Source organism: Eulemur rufifrons, chromosome 17 (genome assembly GCF_041146395.1).
Source record: "Eulemur rufifrons isolate Redbay chromosome 17, OSU_ERuf_1, whole genome shotgun sequence".
NCBI lineage: Eukaryota > Metazoa > Chordata > Mammalia > Primates > Lemuridae > Eulemur > Eulemur rufifrons.
In genome coordinates this window covers 30,659,903-30,683,913 of record NC_090999.1, presented here as the reverse complement: position 1 = coordinate 30,683,913, position 24,011 = coordinate 30,659,903, and the positions used below count along the sequence as shown (strand labels likewise).

General features: G+C 32.7%; 1 protein-coding gene across 1 annotated transcript in view; it reads left to right on the top strand.

Annotated features, from left to right (window-relative positions):
- Positions 1 to 24,011, top strand: part of HCN1 (hyperpolarization activated cyclic nucleotide gated potassium channel 1) — a 328,222-nt gene that overhangs the window by 39,756 nt on the left and 264,455 nt on the right. Inside the window, exon 2 of the mRNA XM_069492480.1 lies at positions 1,887 to 2,310. Within this exon, the coding sequence (XP_069348581.1) occupies positions 1,887 to 2,310 (424 nt within the window). The remainder of the gene's footprint in view (positions 1 to 1,886; positions 2,311 to 24,011) is intronic.

Below are 24,011 nucleotides of genomic sequence, written 5' to 3'. Positions count from 1 at the left end.
TTCAAGATGAGTGTGAGATATGCCAGGAGAGAGATTTAACAGGCAGCTGATCATGAGGTTCTAGAGGCTTAGAAGACAGGAATGGACGTGGATAAAGCTTTTGGAGTCATCGGTTAAAAATTAATCATTAAAGACATTGATGAGGATTTAATATTACCTCAAGGGCATGTGTTGAACAGAAGATAAAAGGGCTATGTGTGACACCCAGGGGCAACAGCCTTCAAGGGGAGAGCAGAGCGAGAAGCTCACAGAGGAGACTTGATAAGAGTGTCCAGAAGTGAAAAATCCTCAGGGTACACATGATTCGTTTTAGAGATCAGTGATGTCATTTCTTTGTGAAACAGCTAATACAATATTGCGTCTCCTTTATGTCTCTCCTCTGTCCTTAGTGTATTAAAGGGCACATTTTGCATTTCCCTTAAAGAGGAGGAAAAAAAAGGTTTCATCTGAATTGCCAGTGCATGTTGTCTGACATGAGTATTTATATACATGTTTATAAATGTACGGGTAAGTTTTGGTAGATATACTGGTGAAATCTTCAAAATGACAAACATTTTTCATTTACACCATCCTGGGTCTGGAGACAAGGGGAGAGAGGGCCTGCTATAGTTTTTTCTTGTACTACTCCTTTTATTCCAATAGTCATTTATAATTAGGGATTATTTATTGAAAAGTTTATGCAAATGTATACCTTACCAAAATGTTGCTCAAATAGTCTAAGTAGGTGAATTAATGTAAAACAAAAATATCTTGGTTAACAGAAATTCTTATTATGGAACTTTGTATTATTTGTACAATAAAACTACCAGAAGAGGATATGTATGACTAAGATAAAGTAAGTCATGTTTCCAGAGACTATTTCATGATTATACAGTTGTGTTACTTGATTTGATTTTTCATTTTTATAAGTATATAGTGTAACAACTATAAATAGTCTGTTATTTAGCTGGTTAATAGCAGTGCCAATAGACTATGAAAGAACTCTCATGAAAATAACATTGTAGTCATCTCTGGTGAATTTAGTTAAGTTATATAAATCCGAAATGAAGTTCCTGGTTTTATTTCAATTTTAATGTAAGTTGAGTTAAGAATGTTTCAGAAGGCAGTAATCACAGGCATGTTCAAAATTAGATTTGAAATTTTAAAGAAAGAATTGTGTGGAAAAATAATGGCAATGTATTTAAAGTAGTTATTCAGCAAAGTAGTGACAAGAACATTAATTTTAGGTAAATTCTAGTTTCGAATCTGAAGTAGAGTCTGTTAAATTCTTTTCATCGTCAGACAAAAATTAGTTTTCTTATTTCACATAAAAGAAGAATAACGCATAAGTGTTTGGAGTTCTGCAAAGCTGCAGGCTATTCTAGAATCTATGGCTAACCTAATCTGTGATCCTAGAGATATGTTTATAGTACCAAACTTTTTGGAGTACCATTTTTATTACTGTTTATTCAAATCTATGATTGATAAGTTGACATATAAAATATTTCAAAGCACCTCCAAAGAGTCTTCCCAAAAGCAGTCTTATAGATCTTTTAGTCTTATACTTCTTCCTTGTTTCCATCTATATTTTGTATTAACTATAAGGCAGGTGGCTTTTTTCTTCTTTACTAGCTAAGTGGGGGCGTGGATGTTCTTGAATTTTGTTTGCATAATGCTTTATATAAAATAATTTTTAGAATTCTATAATCATAATGCCTTGGCTTAGGAATACATTAATTTTACTCAGAGTTATATTTACAACCATTGAAGAAGTTACATTTTTTATAAAACCATTTCTTTGTTCTTTTACTTATATATCTAACCATATATCAGTAATAATTTTTATGGGGGGAGAATAGGCTGGTTATTTTCTACATTTTAAAATCTGATTTTTTTATTTGTTGTAGGTTTTATTGGGATTTAATAATGCTTATAATGATGGTTGGAAATCTGGTCATCATACCAGTTGGAATCACATTCTTTACAGAGCAAACAACAACACCATGGATTGTTTTCAATGTGGCATCGGATACAGTTTTCCTGTTGGACCTGATCATGAATTTTAGGACTGGGACTGTCAATGAAGACAGTTCTGAAATCATCCTGGACCCTAAAGTGATCAAGATGAATTATTTAAAAAGCTGGTTTGTGGTTGACTTCATCTCATCCATCCCAGTGGATTATATCTTTCTTATTGTAGAAAAAGGAATGGATTCCGAAGTTTACAAGACAGCCAGGGCACTTCGCATTGTGAGGTTTACAAAAATTCTCAGTCTCTTGCGTTTATTACGACTTTCAAGGTTAATTAGATACATACATCAGTGGGAAGAGGTAAGACATAACTTTTCTTTTTTAAAGCCACTGTATCATGAAGTTGTTAATTATGACTGTTTTAAAATGAACAACTGTATAATGAGTTTTATGAAATTCAAGTAGAATAGTTTGATTCTTTTTTTAATGAATGTTATATTTTTATATTAAAAAGATGATCACAGATTTGAATCAACTAAAAAAAACTAGCGTATAAAATAATCATTTTATGCTAATTTATTTTTTTTAACAGAGCCACTTCAATCAATAATTTTTTATCCTAATCAATGTAACCCCTCTCTCACCTTGGAGATTTTTAATCTAAAATGAATACAGCGAATATCATCTTCGACAAGGGTCTGATTCCAAATCTAGTATAACATTAGTTCTCTGAGGTAGTGCAGTATATGTTTCCTCTAATATTGAAATTTTGTGAATTTATGTTTGGATAAAACACAGTGTTTCTTTCCAAGTTTTACATATAAAAACTTTTTTAGCATATTAATGTTTTTCTTTGTTATAACTTGCCTATAATTATTTATTATAGTTTCTCCCTATTAGTTCATTTCATAATAGTGAAAAACAGCATACCCAGGAGGGAAATTAGTACATAGAAAACACAAATAGTGCAGTGAATAAATGGAGTGAATCTAGCCAATCAGGCCCTTATTTTGCTGAATAGGGCATCGGTTATTCTTAGGCAGTGGGTGGAATATACAAGGGCTCAGCCAACTGAGTTTCTAAAGATCTGAGTTAAATGTACCATCATCAGGCAAAGGAGTTTATGTCCCTAATTCTAAAGTCTGCATATTAATCTTTTTGGCTTTCTTTTCTCCTAAATCTAGATTTTTATATTAATTATAACCTGAGTTTTATTGTCTGCATAAAAATGAGAGTCAGAAAGGCTTCTAGAGTGCCTAAACCAGCAATAATGAAAGCAATATACTGGCTATACATTATTTCTTTACTCCCTTCAGAAATGCTTTTTAGCATTTATAAGATAAATTATCTTTTTAAACAAGTCATAAAATAGAAGTTCTGTTTGCTTTCTGTGAGGCTGTAGCAGTGTTTTTGTATGTGCTTGTCAATGACATTTTGGTTCACAGGATTTCAGGAAATGGCATGCAATAATAAAACACTGCATAATGTACTGATGAGAAGGCATAAAAATGGATCATTCTTAAAATATGGATATGTAATATATTTAAAATCAAGTGAAGTACATTTGAGAAATTGGATTCATCTTGTAATGTTTCTCTATATAGCACATTTCATCTAAAATGGAATAAATGTTCAGTTCTCAAAGCTTTTTCATAATAATTTGAGATTAATACCAAACTATGATGATTCTTGATAATTGCTAATATTTATTGAGGGTTTATTGTATGTCAAGTAATATATTTGATTTTTCACAAGGATTATCTCACTGAATGTTCCTAACAATCCAATGATGTAGACACACTTATTGTCATCATTTTACAAATGAGGACAATTAAATACAGCAAGGTAACTTGCCCAGATTCACAGAACTAGTAAAAGGGGAAGCTGGGATTCTAACCTTGGCAATCTGACTTGGGAACCGATGCTCTTAACCGCAAGACTATATAGGTTCTTACTATAACATGTACTCTTTTAATTATGAATATGTGAATATGCCACCGTTTTATAGATTGTTTAAGAAACTGTTCTTAACTAAGACTGTGATCCATGCAACATAACAGAGTTAAATAGTTACCTCTTAAAACAAGGCCACAAAAACGATTTTAATAAATAGCCTATGAGAGAAAAGTCCCTGATATAAATATCCAGTCAATTAAAAATACAGTAAGCAATGTGACTATTTTTAATGTCTTGTAGTTTTAACCCAGTTACCCTAGAGAATGGCAGCAGGATGAACAGATGGCATCCGATCAGATAAAATGGCAGGCCATGTGGTCATAGAAGAGGACACTCCTTAACACTGATGTCCTCTGGCTCCTGGCAGTAGTCACAAGCACCTAGATCTGTGTAACATGATGGTGTTTTAAAGATGCCATGATATAATTCAGGAGCATCGGCTCGCTGCCATCATTATTGTAAAATGCAATTTAATATGCACTCACAGACATTAGGTAACCAAACACATTCAGGCCAGAGTTGTGAGTTGGCAAGATCCTTTTCATAAATAAATGACCTTGGTAATAAGTGAGCCACAAGCTCATTTAGTTAAAGAATGTTTTCTTGATTATATGATATCCCCATATAATATCATGTATCATAGATATTTAGTGCCTGTTAATAATACTCTTAAGTAGAAAAGAAACATATCAAGTCATAATCCAGAATTTAATACAAATTCATCCTTCCATCACCTACATGATTCTAACCATAGTCACAAAGAAACTTGAATGGTTCCCAAACTGGCAAATCTCTACCTGATTTTTATAAATGCCACCAGGATGTGTTTACAAGTGGAGATACAACAAATAAATCAGAAGTAGCTCTGTGAGCTTTTGAAATAAGAATTCAGAGGAAGATGTGTGTTCACCCACATGTCTTTGGTTCTGAGTGTTTTAGTACCAAGCTGGCTAATGCTAAATTCAGCAAATTTGGGGAAGTTATGTGTGAAGTCTGGAAGCTGCCACTGTTCTAAATGAATCATTCCCGAGGAAAGCTGCTGCCTTCTATAGGAAATTGCTTCCATCTTCAACAATACATTTTTTTTCTGTACTGAATTAGTTCAACTGAAAAGCAACAAGAAGCCCTGAAGACAGATGTATTAGCGAAATATTATGAATGAGATATAGAAACTTTAAAACTTAGCACCTAAGTTACTATCATTACTAAAGTTGAATTAGTGGTTAGTACAGGAGGAAATAGCTGATTTGGGTAACTAATTTATGAAACACATGGTGTTAAAAAATTAGGAGGGAGGTTGTTTTCACAAGCCAATTATAAGATCAATGACTTTAGGATGCAAAAATAGAGCTCTCTGACACTATACTGAAACTATATATATATATATATATATATATATATATATATTGGTCAGGTGAGGTGAAAAATTTGAGGCAATTTAGATAAATCAGGGTAGAAAATTCCTTTTCTTTTAATATCCAGAAAACTGTGGTGAATCTTTCCTATTCTTGTATTTGTTTTCTTTTTAATATGCTTTTAATTCTGCATTGATGTTATTGTTGTATTTCAAGTAAAGACAGTGATCCCAGCCAGATTGTTATTTCATAACCTATCACAAGGGGAACCAATTCTGTATGATCCTCCTAAAAGAGACATACGGTGAGGAAATCCTTGGAAATTAAATGGAGTATGTGACAATCACAAGCCACTGAAGAGATAAAGGGTAGATTAAAAGCTCAGTAAATAGGAGATTATTCAGTGTGTAGAGGTGAAGAGTTCCTTTGCAGCTGCTAATCTCAGTCATTTTATCAGAGGGGGATGACCTTTGAAATTTTTAGAGATTTAGGAAATAGTAATTGAAAAGAGAAATAATACTCTGTAATGATTATCTGTTTGTAGGATTCAAAGTCATAGGTAATGTGTAAATTCTTCATGGTCAATGTAAAATAATGTGGGAAATACATGCTTGTATAATAACTATGGCTTTGGCATATATAACCATAATATTCTATTTTTTATTCCTCATGTCTTATCGTCCCAAACTCTCTTGAGTAGATTTATGACATATCCCAATTAATTAAATACATTTTGAAGCAGAAAAGGGGACTTATGATTTTGATCTCTTTATATGTCTATAGCAATTGCACATAAATAATACATCTTGAACATCGCAATGCTCATCTAGAAACCAATATTAGATTTTTATATTGTCTTAGAGATAGTTTTATTAATATATACAAATTATATTTAACAACACAGCATTAATAAGGAAATTTATTCCATGGGGAGTTAATGCAGACCACAGTTTCTGTCTCTGGTTAATTTTAGTATTCAAATTGGTTTAGAGTAGAAACTAACTCTTGCTATAAATTGCCTATCTATAAATATAAAATACATGTTCTAACTACTTTCATTTAAAAAAAAAAAAAAACACTTAGGATTTTAAGGCTTGCCATAAGCAAACAGCAGTGTTTTCCTAAACCTGCCCTGAACTAGAACGTAGAGAGGCTCCCTATTGCCTATCACATCAAATCTGTGTTTCTTTGCTGTGCCTTCAAGGCTCTCTAGCACACCGTTTCCTGCCTCACCATTGTCACTTTGTATTTACACCCAACAACTCTTTTCTTTCTTTTTGTTTTTAAAGTTTTAGAATGCTTCTTGTAGGGAATGATTCTTTCTGCTTCTGTAATTTTGGTTGTGCTATACCTCAGATTTGGAAATCCTTTCTTTTTCTATCCCTCCTTTAAAAATCAGACTCAAACTCATCTCCAGAAAGTATTTTACAGTGATGGACTCTACTTTAATAGTCGATACCTTTACACTGAAAAATTTTACTGGCTCTGCATGCATTTGTTCATGACTGCATCCATTTGTTCATGGTTGCATCCATTTGTTCATGGTTACTAATGCGAAATTACATGCATTATTTTCCTTTCCTTTTTCTGGCTATAGACATCTATAGGGAAGAGTCTGTGTCAACTTTTGTCCTTGAATCTTCTTGTATACTAGTGCATATTCTAAACAGGATAAATAATCAAAGCATGCCTATCCACTAAATATATGACAATCTTCCATTTTCTCAATCCGTTAAATAATTATAAGGCAGTATTCATTCTTCACTTCCTAGCATTTACTTAGTAGTCTCTATCTGCAGATGCTGCAAATAAGAATATAAGGCAGATGCCAGTTTTGCAGCAAAAGCAGTCTTGGGGGCAAATAATCACAGATGGTATGGTAAGTAGTGGCATAAAGAAGGGAGTGAACAACACAGTTTCTTTAGCACGAGAAGAGGCCTTCAGAGATACTTGATCTGAGCTTTGAAGATGGAGTCTGGATTGCCAAACTGAAAAAAATGGGCCAGGCAGAGAAGTGCATTCCAATAAAACACCAAGTACAAGTAGTCTAGCACAGTTGTGCATCTCCAGGGTGAGTTTGGCTATGTAAACTGAAATTTGTGTTAATGATGGACTTACCCAATAAGCTGTCATTGAGGCATTTTAGGCAGGATGTTTATGTTTCAGAATGCTATAGAGTGAAGGGGATTGGAGGTCACTGTGGATAGACCTAATAACACCAGTTAGTAGTGGGATTTATCTCTTACTTGCATTTTTTTGTATATAGTTAGTGTCAAGCACTAACTTTTTAGACAGTTAAAAAGACGTTTATCTTTGCCAAGTACTCTTGCCATGAAATGTTTGTATCAATCAATAAAATATGATAAGGCTTTTTCTGAAGTCTATTTCATAGTATTTCACAATTTAAATATCAGTTACATTGGAGATTTGATTTTTTTGGTGGCATGGAATGGATCGTATGCTAGAACTTAGTATATATGGGTGTTTATTACAACTGTGCCTTTATTTTCTATTTAATCTTGGGAAAATCACATAAAGTGACTTATTTATGCCTACAGACAATTGAACAGTTGTGAAATTCATGAGATATATGGAAATTATTTGAAATATTTAAATTAAATTGATATATCTATAATACTTATAATGTTCATGGTGACATCTGCCACAGATTAGCACATCTATTAACACCAATATTGTTACACATGTGTGAATTGCCTGATATTTTCTGCAGGCAAATATTGATTCTGCTAAAGACCACTAGGTGTCCTCTATTGTTTAACTTACTTCAGGGTTCTATGTTCTAAAATACCAAACTGTCTTCTTTGAAATTGTTCATTTACACTCTTTTAGAATCACCTAATTGCTTGGCTAATTTTTTCTTGAAAAAATAGACAACCATGGATATTCATATATGTAAAAATTCTCCATCTATACTTTCTTCTCAGATTTAAACAAAGAGTTTTAAGTTCCTTCTCTAAAGATTTGTTAGAACTTTGAATTGTTTTCAGTATTACATCTTGCAATTTTTAACGTGATATTTTAATAGATACTCTGAAGTTCTAAGGTATAATATGTTAAGATCTATTTGGATATGAAATGTTAAGACAATTAAGTAGATATTAACAAGGTGTGTGGGGATGTGCATATATGTGTGTTAGGGGTGAGACCTCATTTTATAACTGTTCTTTGGTCAGTGTTCTGCAGCAGATCTGTATAATCCCAATGCTTTTGACATGGAAATCTCAGTTTAATGTCTCAATGTAAGATTCAATTTGAAATGTTCAGGCATCTTATTTTAAGATTAAAATATTCAGTTATCTTAGTGCCCTGTCCTTGGCCCAGTCTGCGTTCTTTTGCACGTATTTCTATAATTCCATAGCTTTGTATTGATAATAACCAGATTAAAATTCAAAGTTTCAGAATTATGTACCCTATTGCCTCAGTGTCCAAAAAACTGAGTGACATCTCTGCAGAGATATCTCATGAGCTCCTCAAGCTCGATATGTTCATTTTTCCTTTATATCTCCTCCTTTTTCCTGTTGTTCAAGTCAGAAATTTAAAAGGTATCCTTGATTTCTCCTTCTCTTTCAATCTCCACAGCTAGCAATAACCAAATTCCATTGATTCTACTTCTCGAGTATGGTTTGAATCCTATTCTTCACTTGATCCTCTTCTCACCATCCTAGTGCAAGCCAACTTTGATTGTCTCTCATTTGGATTTCTATATGAGATTCATAACTGTATTTTAAAATTCACCCTTGCATACCTTCCCAGGGACTCAAAAGTGGGATTTTTTGAAAAGTGACTGTTGTATCATTTACCTACTGAAAATATGTCTATAACTTTACTATACCATCAGCATAAAATCCAATATTCAAGGCCCTTTGAAATCTGATTCTGGCCAAATTGTCTTACTTTACCCTGCGAAACAATTGCTCATTATTTTTTAACTATGCTTAAACTCCTTAGTTTGTAAAATACATAATTTTAAATCTTTTATATGTGTTGTTCATTTTTCTTAAAACTGTTCGTTTCACCAACCCCAACTTATGCATCGCATTTTAACTTAAGCATTGCTTTCTTGAGGTGCCATGAACTAGTCTCTCAAACACAATTAGTTCGATCTGCAGTGGATCTGCCATAGCCGCTTGTGCTTTTGCTTTCTATCATTCGTTACTTTTGTAATTTCTCTTAAACTATGTCTTTAAAATATATATTAAACTATAGAAAGGCAGAGACCATACCTTTCTTGCATTTTCAGTTCTTATCATAGTGACAGGGAAATAATTGGGCACAAAATACTTGCTAAATGTGTTCAATTATGCCCTCAAGGGAACTTCAATTCAGTAGGAAAACCAAACACGTAAACAAACTGAAAAACAAAACAGTAGTGTCTCAAATCCAATATTAGAAGCTTTTATGGTGTAGAAAAGACAAGCAAAAGAGAGACATTGTATATGAGCTTATAGTAAAAGGTGAAAGAGAGGTTCTAGGGAAAGCATGCTAAGTGTGGCCACTTTCAAAGCTAAGTGTGAAAGTACATATCCTTCCAAGTGAATGAGCATGAGAAATATTCCAAGGGAATTTAGAAATCATGGAAAAAAATCTATCAAGTTCCTCATTGATAGAATAGGAATAATGATAATTTTCTGTCCCCCTCATAGCATTTGAGGCTCAAATGAGATGTTATTGTTGAACATACTTTGAAACTAAGAAGTTCATAGCAATGTAAGTTATAATTATTACAAATGTTTCTACTGATTTAAAATGCGAAAACCTCAAAAGGGAGCTGAATTGTTGGTCCTTTCTTATACATTTTCTTACTGCCCTTTCAAATATTGGAAGCATTATAAATGTTTTTATGCGTTAATTCTCTGCCCAAAATATACCAAGTGGAAAATTGAAGCAGCAAATGAATCAGGCTAATTTAGGACAAAATATATTTAGTTTTAAATTTATGCAAAGTTTCTGAATATATGTCTTAGTTTTTCCTTTCGTTATGTGTGCAGAAACGATATATATTATAACTACTGCTATTTTAGACTCACTTATGTATATTAGAGTGAAAGTTGGTAATGCCATTGGTTCATGAATATTGCAGACACAATTTGTGATGTGCTTCTGGTTTAAACTTGAAGTCTGCTTCAATTGCCAGGGTATTTAATAATAGACATGTTACTTTAATTATCCCAGTAATTATCTCAATTGAACAGGTCACTTCGGTTGGTCTTGTACACCATGCACCTGTCTACAAACAAGCAGGGTGTGATGGGACATGATGTACATTGGAAAGTAGTGCAGTAGCACCCAAGCATATTTTGTTGTTATGAATAGTGAGGTGAAATTAAACTCATCTCTGAAGGAAATGTTAAATATATTTATCTAATAATAAAGGGAAAATGTATAATTTTTAACTGTCAGTTTCTAACAAATCAGTCTTTCACTCTAATCTGATATGTCAACACTGTTTTTATTAATTTGAAATACTTTAGAAAACAAGATTATGCCTGCATCATTTCAAAAGAGATAGTTGATTCAAATTTAACTGGGCAAAGCATAATAATTGAAATATACCATCAATTTCACAAGTCACTTTTACAAGGCATTATAACTATGTTATGAAACCTCAAGAATAAATAAAATTAGAACCCTTCAAATGCACTGAGTAATGGCTGAGAAAGACCTACTTCGATTTCTCTTTCTGTCTTGCTGATGTGTGCACTTCAGATTTTGTATTAGAAGAGTCGTGTCTTAGTGTGAAAAGGAAATACATTTGGTTGGTTATATAATTCTGGTGGCTATTTTGAGTTAAGTCTGCCATTTAGGCCATTTTTTTAAGGCAGACAAATTCTTTTTCTTATTACATCTTAAAGTGAAAGTAGACATTGAGTAAAGATTCTGGAGATTAGTCTCAGGGATCCTGATAATTTAAAGCAGTTGTGAAATAAGGGAATAATGGCTATGAGTACTTTGAGATAATCCTAAATCAGGAGTGGTGTAATAAGAAAGGATTTCCCATTGAGATTGGTCATGGGGGGAATATGTATGATAACATGCTTATTATCTCAATTTGCTGATTTTGTTATTGTGGAGATATCAGCTGGGTGAATGTATAAAACAAAGGGATTCGGAACTCTGAGATGAAAGTCAGGAGTACCTTATGCAAGTCATTTCCAGACACTTTTCTTTCATTTTTAAAATATGGATGATGGCTTTTTCTTGGTTGATATGGGTTTTTTTTTTAATAATCAAAGGGAAAATTCACACAAAAGTACCTTGTGAACTCTAAAATTGAAAGTCTAAAGAGCATATTAATAAGATATAATTAGCCTGTCAAGTTAATTCACTGATTCTTTCACAGAATCTATGAAAGAATGAAATTTCCTCCTTCCTTAATATACTAGATCATACCGGAGAGTAAAAAATAGAATTTAGATTTTGGCAGTGTGTGCTTTGAAATTTAGAATCTAGGAGCTGTAACTACCTTAGAGTACCTAACAGTAATGTTTAGGGGATCAACTAACTTTGTAGGTGCGACATTATCTTAGTATGAGAAGCAGTTCTCCACTGTGTGAAAATAATCGTCTCCATGATATCAAGGAGAAGGATAAATGTTCAGAACAACTTTTTCCAATTGGCTGACAATAAATACCAAACATTTAAATTCATAGGTTTTGATAATACTGTACAATTAAAAAAAAAAGTCTCCCCATTTGTATGTAGTCTGAAATTCAGGGAAATATAAATTTAGGTAATCCTTAATCTATCGAAGATTGCATCTCTTTCTTCCCCTGGCATGCATATGTTATACAAGTGAAACCATTTTATTATAACAATAATTACCAAAGAATAGTAAAAAAAAATGTGTTGGGAAAGAGTTATTGAAGAGGTTCTATATTTTTAATATTTAAGGCTCGCATAAATTATTAAGTTTAGAATAATATTAGAACATTATGGATTCCAAAGTAGTATTTGTATTCACTCTCCTGGCTGTGAGGCCAGGTTATGAGTAATAGATTCTTGAAGTTCTAAGTGACTAGTTTTCTGCTCTCAAATGTTTCTTAGGAATTATGACATTAATGAGTAAAATTTCACCACTGGGGAATGATTCATTTAAATTTCAAGGCTTTCTCATCTTAGAGAGTATCCTAAAAAACTTCAAATATACTTGAAGCTATTACTATTAATAGATAATATCTTAGCTAGCTATTGGTTGACAGGTAGCTAAGACTAATTCTTTATACTAGAGGATAAGAAGTAAAACTGTTCGGGTGATAGGCACACTAACGTCCCCAACTTAAGTATTATAAAAGGTATCCATGTAACAAAAACATTTGTACACCCTTAATATTTTGAAATCTAAAAAAATAAAATAAGTGATATAGCAATTCTAATAAATGAAAAAAAGAAAGAAAAATAATATACAAAATCCAGTATAAACAATGCTAGATACTATTCGTAAAACAGAACTTCATTTTTGTGTCTTCACTTAGAGTCAATAAAATAAAATTTATTTCAACAACAACAAAACAAGACAAATGCATGCATATGGATGTCACAACCTGAGTGAATGAGAGAACGTGATTTTTTATGAGAGGGAGTTTCTACTGGGATGTGGGAAATTTAGATTGGCTGGTAAAGAAGATAGGAGGGCACCAACAAGCAATAAAAAATTTTTATTTCACAGTTTTGCTGAAATCTTTTCCTGCTGCCACATTACTAGTATTTGCCTAATGTCAAAGATGAATGTTTCACTGTTTCTAAGTGTTACTGGGAATTTTACCAACTAAATCCTCCATCCTTCGTCTCATTTATGTGAATCATTATTTCACATGTTCCAAAAATTTCCAATAGCTTGAAATTAGATGACACTATGGCTTCAGATTGAAAAAAAAATTATTTCAGTGAGCACATGTTGCAGCAAAATGCTACTGTTTTTGGAGAATTCTGTTTAGTACCACATTTCTTAAATGTACGATTTTATGCAACCAGCTAAACATTGTATATGTAATTATATACCAGCTATACAAAATAGAAATAAGAGACTACATAGTGAAATATTTTCTTGACTCCTTGTGTGCAAATATTATCATCAAATACAGGCTTAATCAATCATATAACATATATTAATTAGCTATATGTACATCGTATATTGAGCTATACTATCCAAATACAAAGATACAAAGATGAATAATAAACAACTGCTAAAAGGGATTTTGTATTTTAGTGGAGTAGTTAGAAAAGGAAATCAATAATCATAACAGATACATGTGAATTTCTATCTATTATGAATTGTTGAATTGAAGATTTCAAAAATGATTCTAAAACTACATCTAAGCTCAGTTGGAAAGACTTCTGCAATTGATTCACAAAGGCTTCTCAGGGAACAGTAGAGGGGGTAGTGGTGTTTGGGTCATATGATTACCACCTTGATTAGTCAGTTGAAACAAAAAAGGACTATGATATACCATACTTAACTAAAATGTGAGATTTGGTAAGTTTTACAGAGAGAATAATTTTATTTAAAATAATATTAAAGAGATTGCAAAGTGATTTCCTCACACTAGAATATGAAACATTGATTTGATTCAAATCATACAAATTCATGAAAGGTCCATAAATGTTGAAATCTTTTTTATGAAGAAGGAACAATATATTTTAATTTTATAGGCAGTCTTACAAACTCTGCATTCAGTCAAAGAATTCAACAACAAAAAAAGAACCTAATTTCTCTCTCTCTCTCTCTTTCCTATAGTATGGATGCTCTTACAGGAGATTCCTAATCAGAAAATGTGGTATCACAATTACTAAATGAACAATTAGGAATGTGTCACAGATATCCAAAAAGTAAGCTGCATTTAGGGACCTGAGTGACCAATAACAGATCAGTTATTCTGTAGTTATGAAAACAGTAGACCCATCCAAAATATTTAATTTGTCTCATTTTCCACATGAGTATATTATTCATTTTCTTTTTACTGCCCAGCTTCTGTTCTTGAATGGAGTCATTTCCGACATCCTAACAGCTGTGGCTACTGTAGCTATTGCTGAAACTATGCCCAGAGAATCCACCCGCAAAACCAACGCATTCCTTCCACAAAAAGCTGTTCTAAAATGTCCCTTCAATGGTAGAACTGTTTATTGGTGTTGTTTTTATTTTTGTTGCCATTGCCACTCTTGTTGGGAGAAGCAGCAGGCAATGAAATTACCCAGAATCTCAGGTTATATAACAATACCTATTTTCCAAGAAGTGAGAGATCAGAAGATTCATGGAAGTGGAATTCTTTCCCTTGACCTTCTCCTTTTTCCCATTAGAAGATTTGCTAACAAAGAGTGTCAGCACAATATTTTAGTCATTTTTTTATAACCGCAAAAAAATAAATATAATTCCCTTACCAGGACACACACACATACACACACACACAGGCATACTATGTAGCCTTAGCATAGGGTCACAGAAGTCCTGTTTCAGGGACCTTGGTTACTATATATTCCATTGTTCCTTGAACTGAAGGATGGAGTATTGAGGGTAAAGAAACAGTGTGATTCACCTCTCTGTTGGAGAATCATTAATTTTATCTTTTCAGCTATTGACATATCATTTTGTTTTTGCCTTCCAAAACAGAAAAAAATAATATTTGTATAAAAAATAAAAGCAATTAAGGAGATGATTAAATTCAAAATAGAACACTTCCAAATTGGCAAAGTATCTTACTAAACTTGAAAAGCCAAACACATCAGATTAATTATTTTCCTTTTTACCCAATAAAATCTCTGCATTATAATTTATTTTGTTCAGTTATTTTATTTGACATGGAAAGTAAATGCTTCAGGTTAGAAAAAATACAACTATAATGTGCTATAATTTTATAATAATTATTCCAGAAACATAGTTTCCCAAATTATTCTATTAAAATTTTCCTAAAAGAAAAAAATAGTTCAATTTTTCCACACAAATAATCAAAATAGTTTCCTCACAGCTTGGTTATGCAGAACATGTTATTGTTGCAGACCTGACGCTCCAAAATAAAATCAAGATGTCACGGAATTTGAGGGAGGGTTTCCTTGGAGTGTTTTCTTCTTGCTCTAAGAGTTTTTAGAAAGCTTGATCAACATTCCCCAGTGTGTGGTCTGTAAGTTGTTAATCGTTTCCTAGAGATAAATTGTTTTGCAATGTTGGAAGTGTTACCATGTAGGTTAAAATATCTTAGTAGCTTCTCATAGCAAAAATCAATCAATACATTGCTCCCACTATATAACCATCAAAGGTGGGCTAGCAGCCTTGCTCTTTGTCACCTCACACCTGCATGCAGACTGACTAAGCCACTACCATCACGGCCATTGCCAGTTGTTTTGATGGGGAGATATCTCTGTAGGGTCTTGATGGCCAATTAAATGATCTGACTTAGAAGTGATACATGTCACTTATAACTTTTTGGCCAGAATATTACACAGCCTCACCCAGCTGTGAGAAAGTCAAGAAGAATGATTCTAACAGGTAACCCAGGTAACTGGAAGGCAGAGAACTGAAGCTATTTGCTTAATAGCATTACTTCAGTAGTTGCAATAGATGAGAAATGGAGACAGAATGTGTCCTAAATAGATCACCAAGGTGACCTGTTGCTAACTTTTATTAAACTTGTATCCAAAATAAAATCACAGACTAGCTTGATCTCTTTGTTTTCCTCTCATGGAAGGTCTCAGATAATCTTCTAGCTAGATAATGAGGTCATGATGAAAGAAATGTGCTCCAGTTTTCTGCAATACAGTCAACTGTATCATTCACTTATTCATTAACTCATTCTTTCTTGTTTATGTTGAATAACTATATATAGGATTCATACTATATGCTACACATATAGATTACGACAGTACACAAAAATAGTTTCTGTTCTTACATGGCCTACAGTAATACGAGTTATACAAGAAGTTAAAATGTAGTGTGCTATGATGGAGGAAATTCTCTGTGAGGCTATATAATGGTTTTGGAGTCTAGGGAAGGCTTCTGGCGGAAAGTGATATCTGAACTGAGACTTATGAGTAGGACTTATGGAAAAAGCAAAGGAAAGACATAGTAGCCAAGGAAATATTTCTTAAGTAAAAAGACAAGAGGGCTTTCAAGAAACTTAAGTCCATATAGCTTAGGTATACAGAGATGAAGTTGGAAAGATAAGTTGGTATTTTGAAAGTCAAATTAAAGAGTGTAGACCTTGTTCTGAGGACAGCTAAAAACTTTTGAAAGGTTTTAGACAACACCATGATATATTTAACAATCATATAGTATTTACTAGGGAGCCACATGGTATTCTAAGCACTTAAAATTAATACAACTATTAATTTACTTAAGCCCATAATGGATTTACGAGCTAGGTAGTATCATTATCACGGTAAATAGAGGAAGAAGCTGAGGCACAGAGAGATTAACAACTTGCCCAAGCTGCACAGCTAGCAAATAATAATGCCAGGATTTCAATTCACACAACATGATCCAGAATCTTAATAAGTAGGACTTGCTCCCTCTATGTTTAAATATGACTGAAAAGAAAGCATACACATGGTTTGGAAAAGAGGCAGGTAAGAATTGAGGCAGGGACCCCATTCAGTGGCATGTGCTATAATTTGGACAAGAGAGGAGGCATTAGGGTGTCAATGGTAGACACTGCTACCATATGATCTTTCAATGCTCACAAAGTGGTTAGAAAGCTGAGGGAACTGGCACTTACCCTGGGTGACTTTCTCAATCAGAGCTGTCTCTTGAGTGTATCAATTATAAAGTATCTTTATTTTACTTAGTTTTTATAAGGGAATTCAACCTTAATAGAAATTTAAATCACTCCATTAATGGAAGTACCAATTTCCAGGCTTCAAAACATTAGATTTAGTGTGAGTTTAACAGTTTATTAATTGTGGATGAATATTTGCATAATTTAATTTCCTAATTTTCACACTAAAAAGAATTACAGTGCTTAATTTTCATATCTTTCTTCAATCAAATAGAGTACAAGTGTTCTGCATGTATGATATAACCAGAATAATTTTTTTACAAGGAAAACTTATTGTACATGAAATCTTGAGAACACTTGAAATGCAAGCATTAAATACCAGATCTTAAGTGTGGCTCAAAATATATTCATTTTTCTTAAAATGTATTACTTTGTTTGGACTTTATTTTTCATACAATTCATACTTAAAAAGTACTTAAACATAAACTACTTAGGATTTTAGACTATTAAATATTATTACTATTACCTATATAATATCTAATATGCAGTATTAGAATCATATTTGAGTTTATGCTTTCTGACAATTTATGGAAACTCACTTTATTTACCAGAATATGGTCTATCTTAGTGAATGTTGTATACTCACTAAAAGAAAAAATATTTTCTGCTGTTATTGATTGGAATGTTCTATAATGTCCAATTAGGTCAAATTCAGTCAATTAATAGTGTTATTCAAATCTTCTATATTTTTGCTGACTTTAAGATTGCTTGATCCAGCAGTTCTTAAGAGAGGGTTATTAAAATGTGGAGCTATAATTTTGGATTTGTTCATTTCTTCTTTCAGTTCTATCAGTTTTTACTGTCTGTACTTTGATTCTGTGCTATCAGTTTAATTCATAGTTAGGATTGTTATGTCCTCTTGATGAGTTGCTTCCTTTATCACTATAAAATGACCCTCTTTACCTCCAATATCTGCTTTGCTAGATATTACTATAACCACTCAATCTTTATTTAATTAATAATTGTATGGCATATCACTTTTCATATTTTATTTTCAACTTATGTATTTAAAGTGAGTTTCCTGTAGGCAGGATATACTTGAGTCTTACTTTTATTTATTCATCATATCTGACAATCTCTTCTTTTTAATTGGAATACTCAAACCATTTACATTTAATATTTAATGTTTTTTTCTAATAAACATTTTATTCAGAATCACATACTTAATATGCTTCTATTCATCCAAGTGTCTACAGAGATTCAGAAAAGCTTTTTCCATTTGTTTTGTAGCTTTTGTTCCATCTTTACTTTTCCTTTTGTGATTTTTTTTTCATAGTAGGTGATTTCTTGAGCCTTATGAAAGGGTTAACAACTTAGGTAATAAAGCTATAATGGTAATGAGTATTCTTAGAAAGCAGGGCCAGGCTTGCGTTCAGATTTTTGATGACATGGAAGCATGTATACCATGTGAAATACTCAGTGATATTAAAGAGGCACTAATTTGTTCAATTTTTTTTTTTTTTTTAAGTTCGACTCCAAGCACACTCCACCTTGACAGGGCCAATGTTTATTTCACCAAGAGAAGTAAAGAACCATGTGTGAAAACACAAATTGTTTGGCACTTTATTTCATATTTATGCTGCCAGTGTATTAGTGATTTCTATAGAGAGAAGGGGCCAAAATGCTGCTAATTTTCCAGTTTTCTACTCTGGTGTGGCAATCCATATATTATTCATTTTGCTTCTATACTTTTATGAAGTTCATAAATAAAATTTGTTATATTTAAGTAAAGGTATCTAAAATTTCACAAATAAATTGAGTTTATTACTGACATTTTTGTTGTGAATGGTTTATGAAACTATAGGATGATTATTCTTTTAATAAATATCACATATGGGATTATGTTATAACATTTCTCTTGTACACAAGCTCATGGATAATGCCCTGCCACTCAAGTAAGTAAATCTATATTTATTTCTCTTCATGTCTATTTTGCCTAAAGTTAGACTTTATATTCATAGACAAAATGAATATAGGCTATCTATCGAGATAGATAGGCTCTATCTCAACTGTATACCTTAAATTGGGGGGATCTTAGATTATATTTCATAAAGAAGAAAATTATTTTTGTCTCAAAATGTGTGGTGCAAAATAGACATGTTAGCTTTTAAGTCTGACAATAAGTAACATCAAAAAATCTGCTATCTACTATTATTATAGTTTTGTGTTACACTAGAAATGTAAGAGGCCATAATCAACAGTCAATGAAAACCTCTCCTGCTTCCCCAGATTAGTGAAAAAAACCTCACCATGGCTGTATCTGGTCCACAGAGAAGCATTTGGAATGACAATTCAGTATAACACAAATCACCAAGACGATAAGAGAGAATACTGTACATCTTTCTCACATGATGCAAACTGATCATATGCAATCATATCAAAATTATTCTGAAGAAAAAAATGGCATGTGTGACTTAGTAAGAGGCGACTTTCTTGCTATTCAGATAGGAAGCCTTCTAGTGACTTGGAATGATAAATGGCTGATTTTGCAGGTTCTACATTTCAATGTCAGTTACCAAAAAGAAACCTGTCATCTAGACGGAATGAACAAGATGAAATCAGAATTACCAGAATTACAGAATTGTATTTCTTCCTGCCTTAAGGCATAGTCGTCTTATTCAGCCTCAGCTCTTAAGAGTTTGACTTTGAGCATTATAGTTGGAATAGAAGTGCAGGAATGCAATGAATGGACCCAGTTAGATATATATACATATATATATATATATACACACACACACACACACACACATACATACACACACGATATGTATAAATACACATATACACATGATATATATGTATACAGATATTATGTATATACATGAAAATCAATCATCTCTATATATGTATATATAAACACTATGAATTTTCTGTGAGATTGTTTATATAAATATATTTGTGTGTGCATATATATATTTTTAGATTGGGTCTTGTGACTCTCTGACTCCTTTGAGTAAAACCTTCTATTGGCTAACAATAAAGTCTAAACATCTTAACATGGCAAAGACCCTGAATGATCTGGTTGCTGCTTATCTCTCCAAACTTAGCTTATATCCATACTTCCCTTCTACAGACCATTCACTAGCTTCATTATACTTATTTCCGTTCCTTGAAGCTTGGTCTTTCCTTCAAATGCATTGGTTGTTTTCTCTGTCTCCCCAGTCTTACCTCAAGATGTTACCTTCTCAGATTGATATTTCCTGAACACCTTTACCTAAAGTTGCTATTCCTCTACATTCACATTCACATCACTGTGAGTCTTTGCTTCTTGGCACTTAGAATGGTTTTGTTCATGTGTTTACTGCTTTGCTACTCTCTGTGTCTCCACTGGGATGTTAGCTGGTTCATAATTGATTAGTATTGAATTCTCAGTGCCCTGATAGTACCTCCCACATGGTGAGCACTCAGGAGTGATTGTTGAAGGATGTTTCCTGGGAGCAGCACACTACTGATTGTGGTCTTTCAGTGATTTCCACATCAATATTCAGAACTGCTGCTCTAGACAGTCATATAATTATTTTCAACAAAGAAGTATTATTAGATGTTTATTCACAATTGACTTCAATAGTCTTTCACAAGTATCATAGAATTGATAAGTGACAGCAATGTGGTGTGGTTGACATACACACGATTAGGTTGAAATTTTATTTCTGCTTCTTATGAACTCTGTAACCTTGCTAAGTCTCTATTTCCCTTTCTATACAGTAGGGGCAATAACAGACAACTCATGGGAATGTTATAAGGACTGAATGATCTGGTGTCTCTGTAAAGAGTCCAAGACTGCCTAAAGACAGTGGCTGGGACATAGAAGAAATTTTATAAATTATGAGCACCAAACTTTTGCTTGTGTCACACCAAATTATCTTTTTTCGTTGTAAATATGGCTTCTATGTAAATAATATCAGAGAGATAATAATAGAGATTGATCAAAATAGTGGCCTAATAATGCATTGAAAACCTTTTTTCTTGTTTAGGTGTTTTGTAACAAAATAAATTTTACAGTATACCCTGAGATCAAGGCTTAGCTCTGTGTAATTTCGCAATTTTATTTTATTTGCAATGTATTGATACATTTTATTAACATATTATTGTTATATGTTTTCCATGTCGGTTTTGGACTCCCCAAAACTTTAGGTTTTGTTTTCTTCTTTTATAATTTTTCATCTTCCCATCTGAGAATGCTATGCGTGGTATGATTTTATGGGTTAAAATTTAGAGTTCTTAATGATTTACCCATTTCTTATCTAATTAATAACAGCATCATGAGTTAAATATGTACATCCCTGTAATATGTGTAGGTACTAAGTTTGCAGAGGGTAGTAGTATGAAGTGTCAGGAAGATATGGACAATAAGGCAAGCCTGAGGACTGGGGTGCAGTGCCTTATGTTTGCAAATACTGCAGGAAAATGTAAACCTTCATTAGTTGTACATGCAAGTAAGTGCTTATTTAGTACTAACATGTAATCACTACTACCTTGAATACCTACATATTACCAGATCAGGCAATTCCATGAGGACTCCCAAGGATAATATTTTGGCCTGGAACCTGAGGATGGAGGAAGGAGCATGTGCATTCTCATCTTTCTTGACTACCCATATAAAATAATCCTCTCCCCATCAGTCTTCATACATCCTGCTCTGTGTTATTTTTTCTACATAGCAGTTACCACAGCTTCATAGTTTATACATTAATTTGTCTTTCTCCCCTACACTGGGAACAAATGCTCTAGGATAGCTGAGACTTTATTTCATTATTGTTTTGACCTCTTCACCTAAAACAATTTCTGAGATTTAGTAGATTTATATTCATTATTTGTTGTACAGATAGTTAAATAATCTCATCGCTCTTTTGAATTACAGTAGTAAGGATTCTTCACTTCAATCACTAGGAGATGTTCCCCTACCTGAAAAGAAGAATTACTTTTACCCAGCTGCAGAAATAATAGAGAATGGGGAGAGAATTGGGAAAAATATTACCGTAGTCCTTGAAATTAAAGTTCCTTGGGAATCTCATGTTGAAATTAAGAAAAGAATATTGGATAACCTATTTATTAAAACTGAGATGCTTTGAGGTGGAAGTGATCTGAGGGGAAACGAAGACGTGAAGAGGCAAAGTGAACTCATTCAAAATAAATGAAACTGATTAGTGGCACTGAAAATTGCATCTCAGCCTCGTTATTCTCTATCCAGGATTCATTCATTCTGCAATGAATATTTACTGAGTGCCTGTTCAACATCAAAGACAGACACAGTTCTCCTTTTATGGCTCTTACAGTTTAGCATAGGAGTTGAATGTTAAAAATATGAAAATTAAATACATGTATTCTTGGGTTATGTACTCGGAAGGAAGAGACAGTATTTGAAAAGTGGCAGGAGGCTGACCCAATCTGAAGGATAAAATAAATTTTCTCCGGCTAGGTGTAATCCTGAGGCCAGTGGGGTTTTGAGTCCTGTGAAGAATTAGCAAAGGAAGAGGAAGAAGGTATGTTCCTGGCAAAAGAGCAAGGCATTAGTTCCTGATGCAGGAAGGAGCAGAGCACTATCACTCATGGAAGAAAGGCCTAGGTGTCCTCTCATGAGGCCAGACTCCTGCTTTGGTACCATTGTTGCTATATTGACTACTTATTAAAGCATAATAGATGTTGACAATTGCATAAACTTATTCACAGTTTGACTATGAATAAAATGTTCTTTTGTCTACTCTTTAAATTTAGGAACAGCTTTGTCATTAGCTGAAAAGTTTAACCTCCGTTCCCTTGTCCATGTTGATGGGCTTCTTTTCATTTCTTGTTCTTTCTTTCAAAGGACCCCCTCCCTGACAATCTGTTTCCCTGTAGCTCATCCTTTCTCATCCAGCTAGCTTCCTATTTTTATTGCTGAGTCATCCAATCAGCCTTAATTGTCTCTCTCTCCAGCTGGCTCTGTCTTTTTGGAGAAAAATTTCTGCTACAGGTGCATTTTTTAAAATTAGGAAAATGTGAGTGCCTAAATATGGGCACAGCTAGATTTTAATGGTGAATTCTGAAATTATAAAAGATGATTAGCACCTTTTCTCTTTCATCATGCCAACCGTTTGTGAAGCATTTATTTCATCCACAGACTGACCCACAGCACTCACTGAAATATTTAAAAAAAAAAAAAAATCCTTTCACATGGCTTTTCTTTGTTGCTTAATTATTTCCTTTCTTTTATCTTTAGAAAATTTAGATATATGCAAAATTGAGCCACAAATATGTTTTAAAAAATGTGGTATGAAATAAAATACAATAAAACAGAATGATTGGAAGATTTTGGAATTAATGACAAATCATTTTAATTTTCCCCTCAATTATCTATGAAAACACACTATTTCCAAATAAATTAATTGTTTAAAACTTGAAAGGAATGTTTAACATACCTAAGAACAAGGCTTATCACTGTTACAAAATATGAATGTTAAGAAAAATATGAAGTTATCATATATGTGAAGATTCTGGAATAATTTGTTCCATACACTTGAAAGGAAGAAACAGAATTAATTTTAAGGTCTTCCATAATTGTTCTTTATTTGTGAATTTTAGTAAATGGTAAATGAAACATATTTTTTTTCTCCTCAGGTTAATCAAATGTTAACAATCAAATGCTTATATTAGGTTAAACTGTTCATTAAAAAATCCACTTACATTAACAAAATAATATATATTTGATTTTTGTAGGCCAAAGATTCAAATTGTTAGATTAATTATGTTTTGTGAGTGCAAGGTCTGCAAATGAGATACTCAAAATGTTATCAGAACATTTATTTATCAGACATTTAATTTTCCCTTTACTGTAGTAATATAGACCTAGTTCTACAAATAATTTTTCTCAATTATCTCATTTTAAATTTGATTTATGAGGCTAACATGGTTGGAGGAATAGAATGAAAACTTAATTATGTATATGCAGATAAAGTGCTAGTACTTTATATGCATTATGGTAAATAAT